At 39.1% G+C, this 27,944-nt stretch overlaps 1 protein-coding gene across 3 annotated transcripts in view; it reads right to left on the bottom strand.

The window, feature by feature from the left end:
- The window catches only part of POLA1 (DNA polymerase alpha 1, catalytic subunit), a 301,449-nt gene that overhangs the window by 52,242 nt on the left and 221,263 nt on the right, over positions 1-27,944 (bottom strand). For all 3 annotated transcript variants that reach the window (XM_088028848.1, XM_028122620.2, XM_028122621.2), the window contains one exon: positions 15,701-15,797. In XM_088028848.1, the coding sequence (XP_087884974.1) occupies positions 15,701-15,797 (97 nt within the window). The remainder of the gene's footprint in view (positions 1-15,700; positions 15,798-27,944) is intronic.

A 27,944-nucleotide genomic window follows, 5' to 3' on the forward strand; every position in this document is an offset into this window, starting at 1 on the left:
GAAAGCCAACACTTGAACTGGCTATTCTGGCTTTTAACTACTACCCTATATTGCCTTCCAGGAGCCCCAGTCAGTACCCTCGGTGCTCAACAAATGCGGGCAGAAAGAAGGAAGGGAGGATGAAAGGCAAGGAGGAAAGAAGGAAACAAACAAGTATTTACAGAGTGCTCATACCGCGTGTGTCTGAAACCCCTTCTTCCTAAGACTCCTGAACATTGTAGGCTAAAACCTATGAGTGTTAGTATGACTTTTTAAGCTTAGGCAAAAGACTAACATTATCTCCCCCCCCCACTTAGTAACAGGATCAGAAGTTAGGTTTTCACAGCTAACCCTTAAATTGATCCCTTCACTTTTCTGCTCCTCTAGTTCCTATGAGCTCACATCACTGGGGAATCCAAACTGAAAATGACATTCTCAGGACACTGCTTCCCTTCCAAGATTTCCCACATGCCCGAGCATGTGACAGTGACACACTGCTGCAATGAGAAAGGTATTTCCTCTGAATGAGGTGAAAAAGAGAAGCAAATCTAAAAAAATAAAAAAATAAATAAAAATAAAAAATTCCAGGTTGAGAGAAGTAAAAAGTTCCCTAATTCAGGGCTAAAGACTGCTGCCAACGGCATGTTTTGTTCTCAAAGATCAGCACACAAAAGTTTCACAGAGCTGGAGGGAAAAGATTTGGATGCTAAGTTGGGGGGTGGGTATGGGGGTGTGTGTGATTAACATCCTTCCTTTGGGGGCAGTAGAAAAATAACAAAACCTCTATAAAAGAGATGAGCAAGTCGGCTGTGAAAGGAATGACCCCTCACATATAGGGAAAGCAATTTGCATCTACAGATCTCATTGGTATAAACGACCTCCTTCAAAGAGTGAAAACCTCAATGGAAAGCCACTATATACCCATGAAAGGCCTTGCCGGCTATTTGTTGAGCTGTATACAGACTAACAAACAGGAGTGGTTAACCTGGCGCACCATGCACTATAGAGATATTTTTTTTTAAGTAGGCTTAGTCAGCTAATCTTGTTGAGATTTCTCTCATACTACTGATTTCTTATTCTCAAAATAAATTAAGAGGCTTCATTCAAAATTCCCTGTGGTCTACCAGCTTGAGTTTGTTGGGTGTCTTTGATTGTCTCTTGTCTTTAGATTCCCTGCCTTGTCTCTCTAGATTTTGCTGTGCCCTTTGGTATTTCCCGTTAGTCCATGTCTGGAATAGCTAATTACATGGTAGCATAATTCCCACCCGTACAACAAGGAAAAGCAGAACCTTGCTAATTCACACCAATGACTGAAAGACTCCTGTGTAAGTTACTGAATTATGCAAATGAGCAATAAGTGAAGAAAGATGATTCAAAATTGTATTTCATTCATTTATTTTGACAAGTGTAGTTTAGTCTTAATTATTTTGAAAATTTCTTTGTAGCATACTAATAAATTTACTGTGGCACATTTATTAAATGTGATAAAGCCTTCACTAAGAGAGACCAAAGTATGCTCTGCTGAATAATTTCCTAAACACAAGCTCAGGTGCAGACCCTCTCTTTTATCTTGGATTTTACTGACTTATTAGCATCTACAATATTTTTGGCAAGACAATATATAATCCACCAATAAAACAGGAATTATTTCAGCAGCAAACATGTACTTTACAAACAGGTCCTGCATATGTCTAAACATTCACCATGATGATAGTAAAAAAAAAAAAAATTAATCACGCTTCAAGTAAAACATTTTTACATTCTATGGTCATGGTGTTAATAGGACTTTAGTTGCCTCTTCTAAATAAAACTAGTTCAGTTTGTCATTCGTCTCTTTTAATTCCTATTTCTGTTTTGTTTTGTCTTCCCATACTTCTTTCTTTCAAAGTTAAAGACGTCTGTTTTAAGCTAAGTGGATATATTACAGTATGTAACATTTTCATGTCAAAATACTTACATTATTATATTCGGAGTTAAATTATTTAAGATAGGAAAACATTTTGATACACTTCTGACAGATGTATCCTACAGGATAGAGTCAACTTCTTTCAAAGCACCACCACCGGTTACTAAGGTGGGGAGTGAAGAGACAAGAGCCTTCCAGCTTCCAGTGTTGGGTTTAAAGCTTCACATAAACCAGCCCCTTAATAAGTGCTTTTTTGACCAAATCTCCAATTCAGATATGTTTTAAAATCATCATGCATTTGTCAAATGATGTGCTTTAATTTGTAAAAGCCAGATAAGCAATAGAGCACTTAAAGAATAGCAAGAAAGACAAAACTTAGTCTCAAACTACATGCCTGCATCTGTGCGTGTTACAGTCTCATCCACTTTTTGAGCCTGAGCTCAGGTTACACCCCCACAGGGAACTTTCCCCGAGCCACTCCCCACTCCCGTGTAGTAGTCATTTGCGTTCAGGCTGAAGTCTCTCTACTAGATTAAGAAAAGGGCAGCTGCGACACGGCAGAAAGAACACTGGGCTCTCACACTCCCCAGCTTTGCTACCTCAGGCGGGTCATTTCATCAATTTGAGGTTGTTTTTCCATTGGAAAAATGTCAACTACCCATTCTAATGGGAAAAGTATAAAATAAGGGATGTGAGTGTTCTCCATAACAAGTAAAGCTCTATAACAAGTAGCTGTTCAGAGGGTGAATACATGATTAAGAAAAGGATCACAAGTGTTATTATGTCTAAAGCAGGACCCAGGTCTTGCTTACATTGTGCCTTTTACATATCACACAAGGCAGAGGCGCAGCAACACTCACTGAATGAATCTCAGGGATGGGGTATGAAGAAGAGACAAACAGAGAAAACCAGACTTACGCAGAGACCTGGTTTTATGATCCTATTTGTGAGTTTGGTTTTACAATAATTTCTTAAAACAATCAAAGCACACAAGTGTCTAAAATGAGCCAGCAAACCTATCTTTTTGTGAGCACAGCTGATTAAAGCCTTAAGCTCTAAGGGATGGTGCTAAAGCTAGCAGGGCTCACAGACTAACGGGAAAAAGGTTTCCCAGGGCCTTTACATGGGCAGAATGCAATCAAAGTTAATTCCCAACTGAGCTCAGTGGCAGGCTACTAATTCCGACTAGTCACTGTCCTATCGCCACAAGGTAAGAGAATGCTGATGGATGTGAATAAATTCATAACAACTATAGGAAGAAGTCCTCTAAGAATGAGTCAAATTGATGATGGGTTTTCCCTGTATAGAGGGGTAGCAAAACCTATTATATGGACACGACAGTACAGCCTAAAATCATACATGAGCACTGACTAATCACGTGCAAATCAACACCAGATCTGGGCCTGGGGCTACTGGGTAACTGAAGCCATCACAAGGACACAATTAAAATTCAAAAGTTAGGGTTTCTTCCCTTTGATAATGATGAAAAATTTAAAGAATTACAGAGGGTAATGAAAACATATGCCAGTTTATACGAAAAGAAAGCAAAGCAAAACAAAACAACCTAGTCAATTTAAACATTAAGTCAGTTTAAAAATTAAATCTGCACTGTAGTCAGAAAGTCAAAGACTAAGCAGAAACACTTAACTTTTAACCATTAAAGACTATTCTGGTACGGCACATGCAACAGGTAAAAACCAAAATCAAAGCAAAAGACTAGAAGATGCAGGAGAGGTAATTCCTATCTCAATGGAGGGAGCATAAGCACTTCTGAGAAGAAATGTTACCACAACTGAGTCAAGACAATTAAGAAATGATGGAGACATTAAATTCAGGGCTAGGTCAATGAGCAAAGATACCCAAGAGGAAAAGAGTATGCAATCTATTTTAAAGATTTTATTTATTTATTTGACAGAGAGAGAGCACAAGCAGGGGGAGTGGCGGGCAGAGGGAGAAGCAGGCTCCCCGCTGAGCAGAGAGCCCGACATGGGGCTCGATCCCAGGACCCCGGGATCATGACTCAAGCTGAAGGCAGATGCTTAACCAACTGAGCCACCCAAGCAACCCTGAAATTTATTTTTTTAAAAAAGATTTTATTTATTTATTTGAGAGAGAGAGTAAGCAAGCAGAGGAGGAACAGAGGGAGAGGGACAAGTAGACTCCATGCTGAGTGCGGAGCCCGACATGGGGCTCGATCCCACAACCCTGAGATCAGGACCTGAGCTGAAATCAAGAGTCAGACGCTTAACTGACTGAGCCACCCAGGCACCCCAAGGGTATGCAATTTAAAAATAATCCCAGACTATTAGAGAAAAATACAAGTCAGAACAAATCTACTTAAATCCCAAGTATCTCTGAGAGCATGAGACAATTATGGATAACTATGTATTCTCTCATTTACCTGAAGCAAGTGGGGCTGGTTTTTTGGGTTTTTTTTGTTTTTTTATCTTTTCACTTTAAAAAAAAAAAGTCACATTACAAATTTGAGCTGGTATAAAAAGGACACAAAGTCAGCAACTGATAAAACCAGAGTGCTTCTTTAGAAATATTTAAGAAAAAAAAAGGAATGTCATCTGCTTCTAAAACTACAGACCTTTTAATGTTGAAGGTTGCATTTTTAAAAGAAGTAACTGATTATACATTGTAAGTAGCTGATCCAGTACATTTCCGGTGAAAAGCACTAATTTTGAGGGGAAAATTGAGTATAACTATATCTAACCCCAACTGCTTTAAGTCATGTTATAACAGATTATTATAGATGTTACACAAATACTGATAATTTAATATTCCTGAAACTTATAGTACATTTTATCATGATACTTAAAGGATCTACTTTCTTCTCTGCCATGAGTATTATAAGCCCTTTCTCCTAATTAATCTGCAATTAATTCAACCAACCTCCAATTAGTCTTCTACAACATTACCCTACTTAGACAATGAAGACATCTCTAGACTGGGTTTTAAACCTGGGCTAAAATAGACTCTTACAGACCAAAAATGGTTCTGGGATTTCTCTTTGTAGTGTAATTTAGATGTCATATCTAATTTGCTGTCATGACTATTGTTTCACTGTGCAATTTGTATGTCGCTTTGAATGGTAAAGGCATCATAGGTTTATTGAATTAAACCTTCTGTCTTTATTTAGGGTCTGATGTTACATGTTTGTGGGTATATGTTTATGTCTCAAAAGGTGCTTTTGACATCAAGCAGTGGTAGAAAAAGATTATGCTCTTTCGATATGTTTTCTATCTCAGTAAATATAAACACAAACTGGAAAAAACCCCTCTTCAAACTAAAGAAACAGTTTTAAATAATAATAATGACATTATTATTATTTTGCCTTGAAAGACAGACGTCGCTAAATAAGCCATTCACATTAAGGAATTACAGAAGGCCTGGCTGTTTGGTAATCTAAATTCCTTGATTCTCAATTCTATTAATCAATTCTTTCCTAAGAAAAAAACTGCCCTTTTCATTGACAGTTTTTGTGATACCTACCTCAAACATAAGATGTTATTTTTATATCTCCATAATCACAAAGAAATTCAAATGCTCCCTGGCTTTAACTCCTAAGGAACAAAGGCCATCTTACTTATGTCACAATACTCAGCTTTGTGTTGGTCTGTCTGTAATTGTCCTTCTTGTCCTGGCTTGTGCATTCAAGTTTTAAACTAAAGTCAGGACTAAGATTAAACATGGAAAGCCTTCCAGTAGACCACTGGAATAGCCTTTTAAATAATTTTTAGTGCATGAAATTTCATAAAGTTTTTACTAGATAATTACACTTCCTGATTTTGTAATTAGTGGAAGTACATGCAATTACATAATAATTATGATAGTAATTACGTAATTAAGATGTATAATTATGTAGTAAAAAACATCATGGAAATAAAACCATCTACTGTGTAAGCACAATACATTTTAAAAGTAAATTCGCTAGCTCAACTGTTTAAAAATACTTTTCTTCAAAATAAAGTGATTAGCTCACATTATGGTCTAACTGCCTGAAATTGTTCAATATTTTTTCCTTCATTGGTGATAGAAGTATATTTTTAAAAAGTACACGAGGAAAATCTTACCGGGTTTTCCCTACCCTCAGCACCCAAAAAATGACAATGTTTTGCAAATGAGGAACATCAACCACAGAACTATCACATAGATACTGCAACACTGGTGCCCACCTTTGCATTGCTGTACTTACTACTACAAAAGGGACAAGAAACCTGCCCACTTGAGAAGATGTAACAGGAAAGGATTTTATAAAACTAATAATATATCTGTTATCACAGCATGTCTAAGTCCATACATACATAAAAGTGCAAAACGTTAAAATGCCTATTTACAGAAATGGGCTCAGAGAAAAGGAACGTTATCAGAATCCGCAAGTTTGCTGCTCAAATATATGGCAACTTTCATATAGTACTTTAGCTATCCTAAAGATGACAGAAAATGTACAGAGATAAGACACTTCCACTTACAGGCAAAGCAACTATGGTGACAATTTCCTGGAAAATGTAGTTTCTCTTCTGTCACATTGCAAAGTCATGTTTAGTTAAAAAACAAAACAAAAACTAAATAGGCAGTACTGAGAGAGAAAAACAAAGCAGTATGAAACTCCATGCTGCCACTGGAAAATTATCAATGTTGTCATTCTTGTACCGAGCATAAAAATCTAACAGAAAAGTCAGCAACACAAGGAAAAGTAAATTCCAAAGCAAACTTTAGAGTAGCAAAATATAAGAAATAGAATCTTGTTTTCAAGCCAAAAAAATTCTAGTTCAATGCCTTGAAGTCTTCGCAAATGTGTTAGACCAATGTTGTAATGAGGCCCAGAACATGGCGGCTGGGTGCCCGCCACTCCGGGTACATACAGAACGGCCCTGGGATGCAGGTGGGGTAGAACTGCATTCCTGTTCTCTCTTTTACAAGCCACTGATCCCGAGAAGCTGAAAGCCATTTTGAAAATCTTAACTGACTTCTCCTTTACTTTTCTTCTTACTTAGTTAAGAAGAAACAAAGCAGAAGAACTCAGGCTTCCTTGCTTTTTTGCCCCCTCTCCTGGCCTTTGTCAGGCCACTACATTTTTTAAGCTTAATTACAAAACGTATTTCAAATGACCAGGCTGTCATGCCATTTCGACCGTAAACCTGGGTAGGCCTTCTGTAGTTTGCATACTTGTCATTTTAAAGTCTTGCCAAAAGTATGGACCTAACCAACGGGTGAATAAAATGGGACTAGGCTTCAGTTGTTAAGAGTGAAGACTGTCTCCTATCAGTGCTTCTCAAACTTTAATGTGCCTAGGTATCACCTGGGAATCTTGTTAAAATGCAGATGCTGAAGCAGAAGGTCTGGGGAGGACCCGATATTTTGCATTTCTAACAAGCTCCCAGGTGATGCCTATGCTGCTGGTATACTGATCACATTGTGAATAACAAGGTCTTTGGTTTGACTTGGGAAAAAAAAATGCACAGAGAAAAAGTGGACTTGCGTTCTTCTGTATGGTATTTTCTCCCTCAATTGCTAAATTATTGGAATAATTATTTCAAGTTCTGTAAAACATTTATTTGTAAAATTTCAGTGTTTATAATTTGTTTCTTGCTAGATAATCAGTACATGCTCAGATTATATAATTTCGAAAGTATATACAAGTATAAAGGAGAATTACCTCCAATCCAACCAGAGATGACAACTGAACAATTCCAGGGTTTCTTACTAATTGTTCCACCTTGCATACAAGCTACAAATTAGTATCATAATGGTTGCTTAGTTTTGGACTTTAACATATTGTTAGTATTTCCCTAAATCATTAAAGATTAAAACTATGTAATGTCTAATAACATCAGCAACAACCCTCCTCAGAAGGTCAGGGTTATATGAACCACTTTTTCTATTATCAAAATTCTTTATGTGTTTCTACAATCACTTCATAATCATAAAAAGAGAGCTATGTTCTGAATTGCCACATTAGTCTCCTATGACGAAAGTTCACTTCAACTAATTAAAGGGATAGTTAAAAAAATAAAAAACAAACCACCTCAGGTCATTTTTTTTTATTTGTAAGAAAATGAAACAAAAGGAAAATGGAGTCTGTAAGTTACCCATTTCAAAATCTATTTTTCTAAAAAAAACTTTTCACAATTATAAAAAAATATAATTTAAAGAAGGGTGGATCAGAACTTAATTGACCTTTCTCCTTTTCTATGTATCTGGTAGGAGTGAATTGTTTTCTGTGTGCTTTACCTGTTATTAGTTATTAAAAGCAGAGAAAAGGCTCATTTCTAAAATTTGACAATTTTTTCAGGAGGATAAGCCATGGACTTAAAAAAGTGGTACAAGAAGAACTGGACCAGACAGTCTGACAGTCTTCTTGCGAGGATTTAACAAAGTAAATTCTAAGACTGTCAACTGGCTTAGAGAGGACTCCAGGGGCTCTTTGCTACTTTTATTTCAGTACTTCCAGCAATAATAAAACTCTCCAGCTTTCACTTCAGCAGTTCAGGAAAATAGGGGAAATTCTCAACACTGAAAAGGGATCTGTCTTGAGACCCTCAGAAATCTTCAAATGCCCAAAGACATTAAAGCATATAATTTCTCTCATAGAACTCTAATTTTCTCACTAAAAAAAAAAAAAACAAAAAAAAAAACAACAACTTTTCTAGATTCCTTCACTTTCCAGTACTAGCTGTTGTCTCTCTTTTGGGTCTTCATTTTCTATAAAGTAATACAATTATTAGTACATTTCATGAGTGTAACTATTTAGCTGAGGGTGAGGAAAGAACAGGATTCTGGGGCAGTGTGGGTGAGGAGCAGTCAGGTTGGCTCACTTACTAGTTAAGTGACTTGACATTCTTTTGATTCAATTCAAATTTGGCATCAGTGAAATGAGAGACACAATGTACTTGTCTTCAGCATAACATGCAAAGAGCTGAAACGACAGATACTAAATCTGAAAATGTCTAAGGAACTTCAGTTACATTAATTTACAGCACACTTGAGTCAAGCCAAGCAATATAGGAAGATCTAAAATTTTTAATGCACATTGCCCTCCATTCATGGAGAGAATTACCTCCTAGGACTAACTGCTCCAATATCCTTGAAACTGCTTGTGTGGTCTTATTTTCTACTAAAAATTCATTCAGTGAAAATTTAGTGGGCTGGCCGCAAACGGCAAAGTTCAGATAAGCAAGATACAACCCTCTGCCTCAATGTACTCAGTGGAAGAGAAAGTCAAATAAAACAATTCAGGGTAAGTCCTGTGAGAAGGGCACTTAAAGGGTGTGCCGGGAATGTAAAGGAAGGAAGCCTGTATTAGAGAACTCAATTTCTTCATCAATATAGTGGGGGACAATCCACTCCCACCTCACAGGGTTGTTGTGAGAACCGTGAGAAGGGAAGTGAGTGAAATTTCACCTCACTGACAGGAGTGAAGGACCAGAGCAACCTTGACAGGCACTGCTTGGTGGGCTGTGGTCGGCCACATCCTTCGGCAAGAAACAGGGGTGAACTGAAGAATGGTCCTTCTAGGCCTAAAGAGACTCCATTGAGAAACTGGGCTTCCTGACAAATGCTTTTCATAAGGCTAAGGTTACAGCACCATCTTTTTGCTAACCTTTATACTTTAGCTTCAATTGCTTTCTTCAACAGAGTCCTAAAACCTGGTATTTCAATTCTGACAGAGAGAAACACAACACGTTGAAAGAGGTTTATGGAAAAATTCACCAAGAAGACCATCTGTTACTGGCTGAATTGTGTCCCACCTCCCACCAAATAATACGGGGGGCAGGCTGGTGGTGGTTGAAGTCCTAACTCCCGGTACCTCAAAATGTGACTATAGTTGGAGATAGGGTCTTTAAAGAAGTAATTATGTTAAAATGAAGTCACCAGGGCAGTCCCTAAACCAATAGGACTTGTACCCTTGTAAGAAAAGATTAGGACACAGATGTGTACAGAGGGAAGACCATGTGAAGACAGGGAGAAGATGGCCGCCTACAAACCATGGAGACGGGCCTCAAAAGAGAGCAACCCTGCCAACACCTTGATTTCAGAATTCTAGCCTCCAGAACTGGCAGGAAATACATTTCTATTGTTTATGCCACACAGTATGTGGTACCTTGTTGTGGCAGGCATTGCAAACTAATATAGCATCCTACTACAAACAGCTGACAGAGAGTAAGAGGAGATAAGCATCTGGGAAGAGAACAGGAACAGAAAAAGTTTTGTTTTGTTTTAGGAATATGGTAAAATCAAACACTAAAGTTAAAAGGCAATTCGTGCTCAATAGAATAAAAAGAAAGGCCATAGACTGAGGGCAAATATTTTCAAAAGACATAATCTGATAAAGGACCATTATCCAAAATATACAAAGAACTCTCTTTTTTTTTAAGGAGGAGAGGGGCAGAGGGAGAGAGAGAATCTTAAGCAGGCTCCACGCCCAGCATGGATAAATAAAATTTATTTATTTATTTATTTTTAAAAATTTATTTGTCAGAGAGAGAGAGCACAAGCAGGGGGAGCAGCAGGCAGAGGGAGAAGCAGGCTCCCCATTGAGCAAGGAGCCCAATGCAGGACTCGATCCCAGGACCCCGGGATCATGACCCAAGCCAAAGGCAACCGCCCAACTGACTGAGCCACCCAGGCTCCCTACAAAGAACTCTTAAAACACAACAATAAAAAAACAACCCAATTAAAACAAATGAGTCATGGTGATTAACATAACAATAAAAAATTTTTTTAAAAAGAAAAAAATAAAACAAATGAGCCAAAGACACCTCACCAAAGATATACAAATGGCAAATAAACATATGAAAAGATGCTCCCCAATGTATGTCATCAGGGAAATGCAACTTAAAACAATGAGACACGGGGCGCCTGGGTGGCTCAGTCATTAAGCGTCTGCTTTCGGCCCAGGTCGTGGTCCCAGGGTCCTGGGATCGAGCCCCACGTCTGGCTCTCTGCTCAGCGGAGAGCCTGCTTCTCCCTCTCCCTCTGCCTGCCTCTCTGCCTACTTGTGCTTTCTCTCTGTCAAATAGATAAAATTAAAAAAAAAAAAAACCAGGCTTGCTATTATAAAAAAAACCAAAAAAACAAACAAACAAAAAAAAACAACGAGACACCAGGGCTCCTGGGTGGCTCAGTCAGTTAAGTGTCCAACTCTTGATTTCGGCTCAGGTCATGATCTCAGGTTGTGAGACCCCCTGTCAGCCTCCTCACTGGGCATGGCGCCTGCTTGGAATTCTCTCTCTCCCTCTCCCCCTCCCCCACCTCTCTATCCTAGGGAAAAAAAAAAGATTCTCTCCCTCCACCCTACCTCAAAAGAAAAAACAAAAAAACCACAACAAGATCTATTAGGTTGGCCAAAATCTGGGACACTGACAACACTAAATGTTGGTGAGGATGTGGAGCAACAGGAACTCTCATTTACTGTCAGTGGGAATGCAAAATGGTAAGCCACTTTGGAAGTCAGTCTGTTAGTTTCTTACAAAAGTAAACATACTCTTACCATATGAGCCATCAATCACACTCCTTGATCTTTATTATTTACCCAAAGGAGTTGAAAACTTACGTTCATATAAAAACCTACATATGAATGTTTATAGCAGCTTTATTCAGAAATGCTGAAACTTGGAAACCAAGGTATCCTTCAGTAGGTGAATCGATACTTAAAATGTGGTACATCCTGGGGCACTTGGGTGGCTCAGTTAGTTAGGCATCCGACTCTTGATTCTGGTTCGGGTCATGGCCTTCGGGTTGTGGGGTCAAGCCCTGAATCAGGCTCTGTACTCAGCAGGGAGTGTGCTTGAAGATTCTCCCCCTCTGCCCCTCCCGCACTTGCGTTCTAATAAATAAATAAATCTTTAGAAAAAATTTTAAAATGTGGTACATCTAAATAATGGAATATTATTCAGCACTAAAAAGACAAGTCATGAAAGTTACATGAAATTCAAGTCATGAAAAGACACAGAAGATACTTAAAATGCATTTTACTAAATGGATGAAGCCTATCTGAAAAGGCTACATACTATAGGATTCCAAATATATAACATTCTGGAAAAGGGAAAACTACAAAGACAGTAAAAGGATCAGTGCTTGCCAGGGGATAGTGGGGAAGAAAGGATAAATAGGGTGAGCACAGAGGAATTTAGGGCAGTGAAAGTACACTATGATACTACAATGGTGGATACATGTTGTTATGGATTTGTCCAACAAATGTCCAATACCAAGAGTGAACCCTAAGGTAAACTGTGGACTGTAGATGATAATGCTCTGTCAATGTAGCTTCATCAATTGTAACAAATGTGCCACTCTGGTGGGGGATGTTGACAATGAGGGAAGCTGTACCGGTATGGGAGCAGGGGAGGGGGTACATAGGAAATCTCTGTACCTTCCATTCAGTTTTGCTGTGAACCTAAAACTGCTCTAAAAAATAGTCTACTAAAAACAAAGGTGGTTCGTGGCTCCCTTTCTTTGCTTCCATAACAACCCGACCAGATTGGTGGTTTATCACACTTTGCTGCTGAATCTGTCTCCGATAAACTGTAAGCTCCTCCGGAGCAGGGAACCTTGGCCATCTTAGTTCCTTTGACATCTGGGATGGCACTCAACACATAAGTGAAAATATGTATGTACTGTTTTTACCGTTGCTGAATAAACAAAATTAAAAAGTTCAGGTGAGAAAACCCAGAGACTCTCTTTGCGCCCGCAGACTTAATTTAGACAACTGGGACAAGATTTGAATGGATTCATATCTCCCCCAAACTGTTCACTTATCCCTACTCCGGCCAAGGCCCCATGGGATGAGGCAGTCAAACAGGACCACTATGTGATGCCATTGTGGAAATGGATTTTAACCTTATACATTGCCACTATGTTTCTCTAAAACTGCCTTTGGGTCTATTATGCCATCTGTGTAACATTCTGGAGCAGTTACAATAATAAAGCCAAAGTCCTACAGAAATAAGATTTTTAAAATGTTAGGTAGTTACAGTGAATATGCAGTAAACACTTCACCAAAGTGAATAACAGTCCTTTAGCATTTTAAAGGTAAGGAAAAATACCAAATGGGGTTAATTCACATTATGGACTAATGGTCTGTAAACCTTCGTTTGAAAGCAAAGCACAGGAAAAAGCTTTGACAAGAGCTACTTCTTACCATAAAAATAAACTTCTTTCAAATAATTTGTGATTTTTCCAAGTCAAATGGCCAAGTTTCAAACAAAAATTAAAACCACCATCCAGTTACAACCCTTAAAATATGGGCTTTACAAAGGGAAATGGTAAAACAATCTTAGTCAAGGAAATGTTGCTAAGTACGGATAGTAAATACCTCACACACCCAATCCAGGGCACTTGTTGACAGACAATACTTAGACTCCATTCTCAATAATGTAACTGTGTGTAATGATGGTCACTCTTTGCAAGACTTCTGATGTAACATCTATTGGTGTTCTGGCCTTGGTCCAAACTGAATAAAAATATTTGCCCTCTGGATCCCACAGATTTTCAATTCATTTTTTTTTGAGAGGGGAGGAGGGGCAGAGGGAGCAAGTGAGAGAGAGAATCTTAAGCAGGCTCCCTGCTGAGCCCAAAGCAGGGCTCAATCTCACCACCCTGAGATCATGACCCCAGCAGAAATCAAGAGTCAGACTTAACCAACTGAGCCCACCCAGGCGCCACACCCCAACTGACTCTTAAGGGGTAACTTATCAAATGTCACTTGTCAGTAAACCTCTGATCTTGGAATACAGATAAGCACGACCCCGAGTTTCAGTTTATATCCCCCTACTAACAAATACCCTAGTACCTCTTAGTATTACTGAGTGATCTGAAAATGCCCTGAGCAGGTAAATTTCAACTAATCCACTCATTCCTGAAGTGTAACTCATGAATAGTAAATAAGAAGGAAGCTAAAAGGAAAAATAGTTTCATAGTTAAAATTCTGTAAATAAAATGAAAGGTTCTTGGGACATTTCATGAAGTTCCTTCTGTGACACATACATTTAGTATCTTTCTCTTAGTTTATTTTCTTTAGCCTTCTGACATGTGAAAGAACCTGTCAATAACTCACACATAGTGCCGTTATGACCCTGAACTCCTGGATAGTGTACTTATTAGAAGCAAATGACAAAAAAAAAACCCATCCCAACTCTTAAACTTGTGAAATAGAACCACAGTAAATTGTGTGAGGGTATAGATACTGTCAATACTTCTCCCCTTTTGCCAAGCAAGAAGCTTCTAAGTAGCTATTTTATTCCCTCTTATTTTCTGGGGGAGCAATGTACACTCCTCTAAAAAACCACAGTAAGTCTCCAGTGACTTTCCAGATCACTCCTACATGTCTCCAAGAGTCAACAGACTTTTTGAAAACCGCTAATCATGAGACTGATTTAGCTGCCTCAGATAAGAATTCTGGAGATGTCTGGAAGAGAAGTCCATCCCCTTGGAGTCTAAGATATCTAGGGAACAATCTGAAATGGCTAGGTTCAGAAAGAAGTAAAGGGGGAGCAACTTTTAATATACTGATACCCAGAAAGAGGTAACAAACAGACAGAAACAATGTATTCATCAGAGAATCCATACATAATTCTCTCAACTCATAATGCCTTTAAGGAAAGGCCCTTAAGGGTAAAAGAGAAAAAGCTATTAATGATACTGAAAATAAACATGGGCCAGACATGAGCCATGAACAGAAGTTAAAAAGAACTCAGTTATTAATGAAAAGAAGAAATTTTTCTTCACATTACATAAATTTTACTAATTCACTGAAAATATGCCATAGCCCAAGTTCTTGGTGAACATCCAGAAACAAGAAACTAATATTTGGACCAACTCCTCCATCTGTCGGTAAATTGTTTTATATCCAAGGACAGCAAAACCAATTAAGTCAAGACCTTTAAAAAATAATTTTTAGCCTATCCTGTAGATGGAAAAAACTGGTCAATTATGACTAGCACTGAAAACAGTAAGACCAAATCAAGGGCAGTGTGGAGATTCTTACAGGAGGAAATCCAGCAGTATTTTTAGGTTTATGTCCTTAAGGTTACCTCCAGCCTTAATACTGACCAACAAAATGTCGAATTGATATTCACTGACAAACAACATAAACACTCTGCAGGTAACTAATAATAAAAATGTGGATATATGCCTTTTTTATTCTTTACAGGTCATAGAAAAGTTGTCAATGGGATTTTCAGGTAGGAGGAAAAAAAAAACATGCACTTGTCAAGACATTTTCAAATACTTTGTCATGGAACAAAGTTTTTCCCAGACCCATTAAATTCCACAGTGCCTGCAAGTCCTGCGTGAGGGTTACGGGCAGCACCCAATCATCTGGGCGAAGGTGCAGATATGCTCTCTTAGGATGGAGTCAATAAATAACTCCACCTCATGCCTCTCTTTCAAAACGAACCTAGGCTTTTAGTGAACAGCAGAGACACACTCCAGGTCTATTTTTCTGTAGTAATGTCTGGTTTTTGTAGGTCCAATGATCACGTTGCCTATGCTTACTTTATTACAATTACTAAACTCTATAGAAAATAGCATTTTCAAAATATAGCATTTAAAGAGTCCTTTTTGTACTGTTCCTCCCCCAAAGCCCTGCTTTAATAGAGAACAATGTGAGACAGGCTGTGGGGACCAAAGCCGGGGATTCCTATACCACCGCCCCTCATGCAGGGGAAGCCTGTGCTCACAAGGGCCCCCACGGCCTGCTTCTGAGACAGCGGTGTGATGCTGCATGAACAGCCTGACAGTAGGTCTGGCTTTTATGATGCAAATTTCCACTTTAAACTCAAAGGTAATTACAGTATTTTAACGTACCTTTCTCATGATCGGTAGTAAGTTTCTCCAGTGCACAGTCCGCATCAAAAATGTACCGGTAAAAGCACAGCTGGGTGTACAGGGACTTGTCAGAATACTGCAATAGAACAGAAAATAAATGAATACTACTACTGGTGAGGGCAGTGACGGAGATCACTCTCAACAGAGTGTATTCCCTACTCTCAACTTCTATATCAAGCAGCTTTTTTTTTTTTAAAGAAGGGGGGTTGAATAAGAAGGAATCATACTAATGATTTGTCCCCCTCACATAGCATACATACCTTTCATAATTCAGAATAAATCCTGCCACTTCGATCACAGATTACTACTTGCGAAGCTGCTGACTGATTACCCCTGCTGTCAAAAAACTGATTTTGTCAAATTGCAAATTCCTATGCACCCTTGACAATTTGCACTGTTAATTGGGAAAAGTGGTACTGTGCTTCCTAACTGGGACCTGTCCGTGGTAGCAAGAAGTTAAACAATTTCTGAAAACCGTTTAACATATACTGCCATACTATGAGCCCAATTTTATGACTTGTGGAAATCTACTGCCCTTGCCAGGGACTGGCTCAAAGACACGACATGGTAAATAAAACATAGTCTCGAGGAACATTTTAACCACTTGTTCTGTGCTAATCCTAAGTGGGCAACATATGACCTCTTAGAGATACTGGGGGAAATGAAATAACTGAGGTTTTTCATCCCACCCACGTCAAAACAAATGTTTAGTGACTTTGGCAAGTTCTAATTCAACATCATAGGAGATGTGCCCGAACTACTATTCATTCAGCAAACATATAAGGAACACTGATATTCCTGGGGTTATCTAGAGTCATTGTGTGTTCTCCTAAGCAACCGTCCCTCACACTGTGCGGGGGGAAAAACACACACAGCCAATTCAACAACTAAAGTAACAATTATATGGTGAATCGCATTCAAGTGCATTTCTCTTAATTTAAAATCAACTGCCCTAGGAACTTTCTTTCCTTCTTCCTATGAAGTTAGATACTTGGGAAACCCTCATGCTGAAGGACAATGAGCAAGAGCTTTGATGTTTTCTTTGGGAGTGGGGGTGTCCTACCAAGGTGGAAAACAACTGAACCCTCAGAACTTCTCAAATGAGAAGCTCAAATAACAAACACGTTATCAGCTCTCACTTGCTGCCTTGGATGAACATGAAATCCAACCAACATCCAATGACCAGCTATTGTGTGCCAGATTGGGTACCAGTGACAAACATACATACAGCTAACTCACACAGTAAGCATTCCACAGATAGATGCTGGCTGAATGAATTAATCAATGAATGACCATGACAACCAAGTCATTCGTACAATCCATGCAGCAGGCTCCGGTGGCACCCACAGACTAGCACACCACTAGGAACTTAAGGAAAACCACTACCTACAACTGGATACGGAAACAGCATTATTTCTGAAGGGAATCCCTTGGGAAACCAAGTATTGGATCCAAGGATCCTAGCTCACTATCAATGATAAAAAACCATAGTCAAAACTCAACTTGGTACAGAAGTAACTGAAATTCAATTAGAGCTCAAAGACTGACCTTGTTAAGTGTATTACAAAATCTGTTACTAAATTTAGTGTATTTTAAACATCTTTGGCCATTATAAAGGGTATCTATAAATATTAGGCTGCAGGAATAACCCATATGGAGCTATTCATCAGCCAGAGCTATTGTCTTTTTTTGTGTTCATTCCTTCTGCGAGTCTCTCTTTCTTTACCTGAACCTATTTTAAAAAGTATACACCTAGAAGCCTATTTTATTTCTTATTAGCTATTCTACAATATGCATCATCATTATACTATTATACACCAGTTATTTTTAGCGAATCCTGATTACTGCTTCCTGGGGGAAAAAAAAGGAGGACGACAGCGATTAAGTTATTTGTTTAGTTTTTTAGATTCAGCAGTAATTGCTGGTACACATCTCCCTGACTGCACACATGCTGCAGGTTGAATAGAACACTGAAATTACCTCCTTCATAATAGTTTGTTTTGATAATGTATTGTGTGTCGAGATGATGAGAAACAGTTGCTGTCAATTTGATTAGCCATTATATTTTTATGTTAATTGCCATTATTGGGTCCATTCTGTTTAGTGTCACCATAGAAGCCATACAATGTTAGCATAAATAACAAATTGGAGTAAATTAGGAAGATATATTTTTGCCAATTCATTTTAATTGCCCCTCAGTCCTTCCGTTGGTTAACGCAGCTGTTGACCCATAATAAGCGCTGGGTCAATATAGCTGCTTGTCAATTCAGAAATGCAAAGTGCTGTGTTGCTGGTAATGGATATACAACAACCTTTGCCAGCCAACTGAAGCAAACGAGTGACAACCCACATGAAGGAATAAAGCGTCAGCCACGGAGTTTAGTGACCTGATATTAGTAGGCAGGCTAATTGAAAGTCACTGCCTAAATGGATAAGGAAAATAGGAAAAAAAATTAAAAAGGAGTTATATATTTTTAAAAAATATACCAACACTTCCTGCCCTTTTGATTCCTGACATATTTTGCAATTAGTAAATTGGCTGAAAACAAAAGGCCCTATTAGATTTTCAATGTCAAATACAATTAAGTGGTTTTAAAGAACACACATGAAATGGAGAAAACTACAGTTTAAATGAACAAGAATAACACCTACTTTTGTTTTCTTGATTTTGCACCATTAATTTGTGATCACTTGGAGGGCTTTTTTTATCATTACCATCTTTTCTCTTTTGCCTTTGATGATAAATTCTTCTAATCAAGAAACCTGACACCCTCTAGTCTTCTCTGAGATGTTCAGCGGGTTTTTTTCCCCACACTTAAATGCTCATTTTGACTGTACAAGATTGGATGGAAAATACTTCAGGAAAATAAGATGATATTTTAACATTTCTCTCTCTCTCTAGCTTTTACTTATTGGTTTAAAATGTTCGATTTCTTGCTCTTTCCTGAAAATTGCACTCAACACGGTGCCTAGGCTTCTTTCAGTCTTCCTTTATACTTAGAACATCATGCACCAAAGTGGCCGATTGTGATTTAGTAAGGACAATGCTGAGCAGAAATAGCTATTGTGTATATCACACTCTGCATTCAAGTTGGATGCTCGGAGTGTTAACAGAGTAATAAGTGCGGGTCCCATACATACATGGGGGTAGGGAAGGAATTCCACTTTGATATACCTGGCACAGAGGAGGCACTTAGCAAATATTGTGGAAGAAATGAATGGAAAAGGAAAATGTTTTAATGCCCCTGGTTCTAATGCATTTTTTAAAATCCCGTAAGTGGATTACATCAGAAACAATGCAAACTTCATTCTTTCTCCAAGCCAACGTACCCTCACATGAAAAGGTAGTTCTGTTTCCATTTATTTATAATCCCTGGTCTCTCTCCTGAGATTTTTGATGAGCCTCTAGATCAGTGGTCCTTCACCTGACTGCACATAAGAATCACCTGGGAGCTTTAAAAAAAAAATACTGAAGCTCAGACCTCACTCCTGGAACAACTAACTCAGAATGCAGGGTGGAGTGCTGGGGATTGGCATTTTCAAGGGCTCCTAGGTAGTTCTGGTGGGTAGTCTAAGATGGGAATCGCTGTGCTATATATTACCTGTACTGGAGATACTTTTAGAACCATGGACTTGTATCCCTCCAGCCTAGCTTGAGATAAAGGAATTTACACTAACCAAAATAGCCTGAGAAGATTTCCTGAGAACCATTTTTGAGGAAGATGCTTGCTTGTCCAAGCAAGTTATTTCAAGATTAGGATGGACATATTTTCTCTTACATAAATACAGGCCAGTGTTACCCCTAATTTGTATTTTTTGTTGTTGTTGAATTAAAATCTATACACCAAAAGTGCACAAATAGTAAGTGTGCAGTTTGATGTACAAAGTGAACACATCTCTGTAATCAGCACCCATAATAAGAAACAGAACAATACCAGCATCCCAGAAGCCTCTCCCCTTGTTCCCCTGCTAGCTCTCCCCATCAACAGATTTGTCTTAAAAAAAAAAAAACCCAATAACTTTATGTGCATAGAATTACATAGTTTTCACTCTTTTTTTCTTTGGTTTCTTTCGCTCAACAGTATGTTTGTGAGATTCACCCATGTTGTGGCATGTAAAAAGAGTTTTATTCTCATTGCCATGAAGTATTCCACTGAATGAAGAGATCACAATCTACTTATCTATTCTATGGATGATGGATATTTAGGTGGTTTCCAGTTTTCTGGTTATTAGGAATGGTGCTGCTGTGAATATTCTTGTACGTGCCTTTGAAGCACATAAGTGTACATTTCTGTTGATTATAATACCCAGCAATGGAAATGCTGGGTCACAGGGCATGCACATGTTCAGCTTTAGTAGCAATTGCCAAACTGTTTCCAAAGTGGGCTCAGTACTGATTTTCAACTGACTTTCTTTTGAACTGGTTTGACAACACATGATCTCTTATTTTAGCTTTCTAAGACTGTTGTGTGGCAATGTAACCAGCCTTCTCTCTCTCCCCCTCATTTGTAGGGATAAGAGTAGAAGTTAGCTAAAACTACCTCTTCATCAACTTGAAAATAAACATAACTTGCTCCTGAATTGAATTCCTTGAGGTATGAAGAGTGTGGCTCATGACCCTAGAGATTATCCACAGCAAAATCTTAACCTCAAGATACCTTCCTCATACAACCTAGAACATGCAAGGCCTGCCTTCTCACATTAACTAGTATATACTCACAGAAGTCAAATCCATTTGGTTTAAGCCTCAACAATATCAATCAGGAAGGAAAATGGGCTGTCCCAAATCCCAAAATATAGCCCCAAAGTATTTTTGATGACTAACTATCATTCTTCTTCTACCATGAGCACAAATAAACCAGCACTGACTAGAACTTTAAAATACGACAACGGTGTTTCAAACCCCATTACTTTGCAAAAGCTGAGGATAGAATTTACTCCAGGCATCACAGCATGAAGCAGATCCCAAATTCTAAACCCTGCTGGCACTGACAGAGACCCTAAGATACAAGTCTAGAAATGGAAAATCGCCTTACAACAGCCTTGGCTGAAAAATCCCTACTAGGGGGTGCCTGGGTGGCTCAGTCGGTTAACAGCGCTGACTTTTGACTTTGGCTCAGGTCATGATCTCAGTGTTGTGAGGTTCAGCCCTGTGTTGGGCTCCACACTGGGTGTGGAGCCTGCCTGGGATTCTCTCTCTTTCTCTCTACACCCTGCCCCCCACTCGCATGCACACTCTCTCTCTAAAAAAAAAAAAAAAAATCCCTACTAGTACCCTCACCATCTACCAGACAGAGCTCCAACCACCAGACCTATTCAAGAGGTCTCTGCATGCCCCTCCAATGCCAGGCCAGCCCCACACGCACCCCACTCCTTACCATTGCCTGCTCCAGGCACACAGGCCCTGTGCTCCTTCCCTACTCTGACACTGGCCCAGGGAATTCTGCCCCTCCTGGCAGGCCTATCCTTTCAGCCCTGCCTAAACAACCACTAGCTTTCTACCTACCTCATCAGACCTCACGGTCATCAGTTTCCTCACGGTCATCTGTCAAGCCTCCAGCATTTGGTTTGCTCACTTTCTACCTGACAAACCCAGTTGCCTCTCCTCTAGGTCCCAATGGTTTTCTGCATCCCTCTGGCCCAGAGATCACACTCCAGGTAGTCCTCACTGTTTTGATCAACCTTGTACCTCCTAGGATGTGAGCTCCAGATGGCAGGGACTCTATGTATTCCCCTTTGTACTGCTGGTGCCTAGGTCGGAGCAGGGAGTGTAGTTGGCCCTCAATGAATGTTTGTGGAAGGAAGGGATTCACAGAACGTGTCTCCCACCTCTCACTGAACCTTAACGCACTGCCTAATGATACAACACTAGTCCCCTGAAATGATTTCTAATGTAGCCTGTGTGCATCTCCCCAGGGCAAACTGGCTTTGGGGTCAGACTGAATCACTTAAAGGCTAGGGTGACTTTGAACACACTGCTTAACCTAGTCACACCTCAATTTTTTCATTGGTAAAATGAGGCAAATAAGCCTGTCAGGAATGTTGTAAAGATCATGAGATACCACAAGGAAAGCACCCAGCACACAGATCCTGTACTTTTCCCAACTAGTCTGTAAGCTTCCAGAGGGTCTGAATTTGTGCATATTTGGAAAACCCAGTATCATGCCCATGATATGTGCTCCAGAAAATTTTAATTAAGGAATATGTTTAAACTCTAGAATATGAATGCCACCTTTTTATGAATGCATTAAAAACTGTTATTTCTAGTATTTTAGTAGAGATACGCTTTTAGAATTCTAGCACCCCTCAATTTCCATACACCTTTAAGCCTTATATAAATTATTAGTCTTGATTATGAAAGAATTGAGCCAAGCTTTCTTGCTTTCCCTGCCACTCAATTAAATTAGTTTTCTCCCCATTTTATTCGCAATATCTGTATTAACTTAGCTATTTTGCAAATATGGAAAAACAGAGGGTGAAAAAAAATGCTGGCTTGCCAACTCCACTGTACTTCTTTGCAAAGGAAATTATTTCCATAGGCTACAGAAATAACTTATTTGGATTACTTCAATTAGTTCTAATACAAAACATTGCCACCACTTCATTAATCAGCCGCTTGTGAGGGTTACTTTTCCAAGAAGTCTTTTTGGTAATTTGATTAGAAAGAATGGTAGTGCACATTATCATCTGATTCAGTGTGTCCATCAAGCAGACAATTTACAGCGAGTTCTTGATAACGACGGGCTTAAAAAAACACACACAGCAGTTTCTTCATTTCAAAATCCTAGTCCCATTTTTTGGTAAAGATGAAGTTAATTTTTCAAAGTCTTTGGCAACACACGTTGCTGAATAAGCATCAGGAAATATCTCAGTACTTTAAGAAGCATTTCACTCTATCCCTCTCCCCACAGACAACCCCCCCACGAATGATGCAGTAATTAAAACCTAATTATTATCTTCATTTTAAACAAAACCTAAAGTGAATACCAATTAATAACAACATACTAATGAGCATCTGCTGTGATGAAATTGAATATGAATGTGCTGCAAATTTCGGGTAATTTATTTTTTTAGGGTAAGTGCCACTGGTCGCATTCTGCAGTTAGAAGATTATATAGAATGTACACCATTTTCTATCAAGTCATTCTGCACATGGCAATTTCCATCTTAGGAGACAGGGCTGGCTTTAACACTGCAGATGGTGAAATACCCAAATACTGGCCACAAGGTCTTCCCTGGGGCTGAGGACGATTCTGGGAATCTCTCTTGAATTTGTTGCCCTTCCTTGAAAGGTTTTCCTTTTGTTAAATGTCATATTTCTAGGTTAATCCCATGCCTCCCCCCAAAACTCAAAAGATTTGAATTTGTCCCCTGTCCTACATATAATCATGTGTAAATACCGTGACAGAAAATTTAAATACAAATTTCAAACCAGAAGAAACAGTAATACAGAAAGGAAGGTTTGTAAGTTACCTTGGATTCCACTGGAACCTTAAGATGGCCTAGAAACATTTATTTATGTATAGGTAAGGTAGGAGAAACCCTTGAAATCTGGAGGTACTGAGGTAGTCAACTGTGTTCAGATTAATTAATGTCATTAATAACATCATATCAAGAAGCAAATGTGGAGACCAAAACACGCTCTTCTAGATCATAGTTTTAACTTGCTTATCTCTAATATGACTGGATCATTGTTTTTCAAATGTGTTCCATTTTTACACCTCCCAGGCTTCTCCAAATGTTTGATTTCATTGATTAAAGTATATATATTCATTGTAGGGGCGCCTGGGTGGCTCAGTTGTTAAGCGTCTGCCTTCGGCTTAGGTCATGATCCCAGGGTCCTGGGATCGAGTCCCGCATCGGACTCCCTGCTCTGTGGGAAGCCTGCTTCTCCCTCTCCCACTGCCTCTGCTTGTGTTCCCTCTCTCGCTGTCTCTCTGTGTCAAATAAATAAATAAAAAATCTTAAAAAAAAGTATATATATTCATTGTAAAAAATTCAAAATAGGCACATTCACATGTACTACATACAAAATTTTAAGACATTTAAGATATTTTAAGACATCCCACTCCCCCTGCTTGTGTTCCCTCTCGCTGTGTCCCTCTGTCAAATAAATAAAAACCTTTAAAAAAAAAAAAACATTTATCTGTTTTACAGAAGGGCGTTCTGCATGAAATCTTACGTGGAAAAAAGGGCTTCCTGGATTAGGTCATTTCTAGGGTTTCTTTCCATACTTAAACTAGACTGAAAGCTACAACTTGTTTTCTTTTTTGCAAAAGCAGTCACTGGTCCTTCTTCCCTGGCATATCCATCGAAATATATCCACCTTGTTGAAATGAAAATTTTCTCCACCGTTTCTCACCCCACCCACAAAAAAATAGGCAAAACTAACATCTGTAATGCTTGGTTAGCTTTCTAGTATCTTTTTTTTTTTTAAGATTTAATTTATTTATTTGAAAGAGCGAGCGAGTGTGTGCACGAGAGTGGCAGAGGGAGGGAGAAGCAGACTCCCTGCTGAGTAGGGAACCCAACGCAGGGCTCAATCTTGGGATCCTGGGATCATGACCTCAGCCAAAGACAGATGCTTAACCGACTGAGCCATCCAGGTGCCCCAGCTTTCTACTATCTTAATAATTGGCTCCTAAGGGTCTATGATGAACAATATCAAGAGTTAGTAAAATAAATGTACATGGCTACTGTAAATAAATAGACTTAACATTTAGGATGAAAATTTGGCCTTGTAATTTGACATGGATGTTAAGGTGAACTCTGGGTTAGGTAACATCTTAGAACAAGTCCTGCCCTCAGATAGGAAACTAGGACAAGAGAGTCATGACCAACCCAGGCCACAGGATGTTAGCCCAAGTCAGCCTACGTTCACACCAATAGTCACCTGAACTGATCAGAAAGACCAGGGTTCATTCATCCAACAAACTGAGCATCTATCACATGCCCAGCACTGTTCTAGCTGCTAAGGCTACATCAGAGAAGGAGAGAAACAGTATAAGATCACAGGAGCTTAGAGTCTGGTATGGGTGTGTCTTTTCCCAACAATGTATTGCTGTCAACTGTGGACATTTCCATTTATCTACCTCCTCCTCGTGTCAACCACTCTCTGTAACTTTTTAATGGCATTTTTACCTTCCATTTTCTAACAGCGGTATTTGTGTTTTAGTTCTGATGCTACACTGTGAGGTCTTTGATGATCATATTCATTTTATTATGCATGTCCCTTGTACTTATATCATATGCTATGCTCTTCAAAGTATCTGATGCTTACAAGCTCGGTGAGGTGAGGAAACTAGAATTATTTGCCTTATTTTACAGAGCTCATCAAGGTGGAGTCCTCTGTTCACAATCCCAGATCTGGTCAGTGAATGGGGCAGTTATGGTCAGTTTGATAATCTCTTAGAAAAGTGGGCAGAGTCCAAAGTAGAATGATGGTTCACAGGCAGGATCAAGAAGGCTACAGCTTTTTATTGCCAAGTGACATTTCACATCTTTTTAAGATTTTATTTATTTGAGAGAAAGAGAGGGAGAGAGCACACGAGCAGTGGGGAAAGGCAGAGGGAGAAGCTGACTCCCCGCCGAGCAGGGAGCCTGACTTGGGGCTCGATTCCAGGACCCCAAGATCATGACCCGGAGCCAAAGGCAGATGCTTAACCACTGAGCCACCCAGGCACCCCGACATCTCACATCTTGGTGTGAAATGCTGGGGTAGGATTACGGAGATAAAAATGTTAAGTCCATATAGACATGCTATTTAAAATTGACAGAGATTTCTTGAATGCTATGACTGTGCTATCTGAATGCTATCACACTATACTGAAGTAGAGGCTTAATGAAGTTTAGCATAATGTATTAATATCCATTTGACACTTCCTAGTTTTCAGATCAGTCTCCCTTGCATTATGCTTTCTCCCATTTTATCTTCAATAAATGAACTAGCTAGTCTGATTATCTTCATTTTACAGATAAGAAGGCTGAGACTCAAAGAGGTTACAGACTTGCCCTAGGTCAGGCAGCTAGTAAGTGGCAGAGCTGGGACTTGATTCCAGGTTTTCGGTGTCCAAGCCCCTTGATCTTTTTAATATGCCACTTTTCATTCATACACTTGCAACTATGTCATTCTCTGTGTTAACCGGTTCCTTTGTGGCTGGTTTTCAACCTGAAATACTTGCTTAGTGTACCAGAGCAGCGGTCACCTGGTACCTCACTCACGCAGACTATCACGACGCCACGCTGCAGGCACAGCTCACCATGAGTCAAAGTGACTGAAGCACAGGGCCACCGCGAAGGGCACTGGCCTGGGGGCTGCAGCTAAAGGCTGCAAGGATAAAGTGACCAAGTCAAATAAAATGCTTTTCAATGTTTATCACTGTTGCACAGGGGACCCAGTGTTTAACCGTGTCAATTTAATTTTATAATTTTTGTTCACCTTCATTCTGAGTTGTACCTTTGACTGGAAAGGTATCAAATGTGAGGTGTTTTTTTTTAAATTAATTAATTAATTTATTTATTGAGCAAGGGAGCGAGTGAGCGAGAGAGAGTGCTCGAGTGGGAAAAAGGACAGAGGCAGAGGGAAAGAACCTCAGACTCCTCGCTGAGTGTGGAGCCCGACGCGGCACTCAATGCCAAGACCCTGAGATCATGACCTGAGCTGAAATCAAGAGTCGGACGCTCAACTGACCGAGGCACCCAGGCACCTCTCAAATGGGAATTCTTAAAAGTAAAGTTTATGTTCCACACAGACCTCTGTTATGTTCACTTGAGATAATTTTCATCTGGACTTAGAAATTCTACAGTGGCTAACTGAACATAATAAAAAAAATTCTCATTAGAACATAAAAAGCTTTCTTTTTCTCTGTTTTACGAATTGAAAAACTGAGGTGCACAGAGGCCATGTAACCTCTCCTCTCATTTGTAAACTGGGAGGAAAAACCACCCCAAGGCACTATTATGAGGCCTTAATGAGATGGTATGTGTTAAACAGAGTATAGTAGCTGGCATACAAGGAGTCCTAAGTAACTGGTAGTGAGCACAGTAACTAGTAGCTAGAAACACTTGCCTTTGGGAAGTTCCCTGAAATCAACCAAATAGGCACTTACAAGAATTTGACTTTTTCTTTTTTCTTTTTAAATTTTGGTTACTTCATTCAAGAGCCAAGTCTAAACAATATACTCCTGTAGTTCTAAATAAAAGTCATTGATGATGTAAGCAAGTGATTAAGAAAAAAAAAAAAAAAAACATGGGGTGGTAAGACTTCAGTACCAGTGACTGCAAAGAAATAAAGACCTGACTTAATTACTATCTCTCCAACAAGTAACAAGTTGAAATAGAACCAAATTTTCCTTTTTTTTTTTTCAGTTCTGCTTAAAGTACTGTAATCCCCTTGAGGATGGGATTATATCATCAGTACCCAAGGTTCTGGCATAGGATGAGGAGGCCAGCAGCATAAATTTTTAAGAAGAAAGGTGCTAAAATAAAGCCAAAGTATTTTAAACTACTAAATGTAAAAAGACGAAATGAAGCAAGTACAGTGTGGTTGTTAAGACCACAGACTCTGGAACCAGACCAGATTCAAATCCTGGTTCTACCCCTTAGCTGACATGTGATTTGGGGCAAGGTATTTAACCCCTCTGTCTGTTTCCTCATCTGTAAAACAGGGATACCAATAGCGCCTCACAGAATTATAATGCAGATTAAGAGTTTAAATAGAGAAAAGTTTACAACAGTGTCTGAAACAGTATGTAGCATATGTTTGTTTTAAACCTTTTTTTTGATTAAATTTGGCTACAACAAATCCTTAATGTGCCTCTATAGTCTGTTTTGTTCTAGTGTCTTTATATGTTAATCTGTACTGAGATTATACACCTTATAACCTATTAGAAGACAAACTGTAGCTATGAAAATTGTTTTAAAGTGACTAATAGCTTCACAGAGTATCTTAGACTCACATACACAACAATAAACATAAAAACTGATGCTGAGGAATATTCAAGAAGTGGTGTTTTTTGTTTGTTTGCTTTTTCCTGGGCGAAGTCAGTTATTGCTTTAAAAAGTGAAGAGGTAGATCTGGAGAGGCCTTTGCTGACGGTTCTCAATCTCTCTTTTTGGTATAAGATCTTATGTTAAAGACAAGGGGTAAATGTACAAAACAGCGGTTAACTGTATGGCTTCTAGAGTTGGACAGACTCTGCCTCAAATCCTGGCTCTGATATTT

The sequence above is a fragment of the Eumetopias jubatus genome, unplaced genomic scaffold (genome assembly GCF_037043125.1).
Source record: "Eumetopias jubatus isolate StellerSeaLion01/CBP00866 unplaced genomic scaffold, mEumJub1_p1.0 scaffold_11, whole genome shotgun sequence".
Taxonomy (NCBI): domain Eukaryota; kingdom Metazoa; phylum Chordata; class Mammalia; order Carnivora; family Otariidae; genus Eumetopias; species Eumetopias jubatus.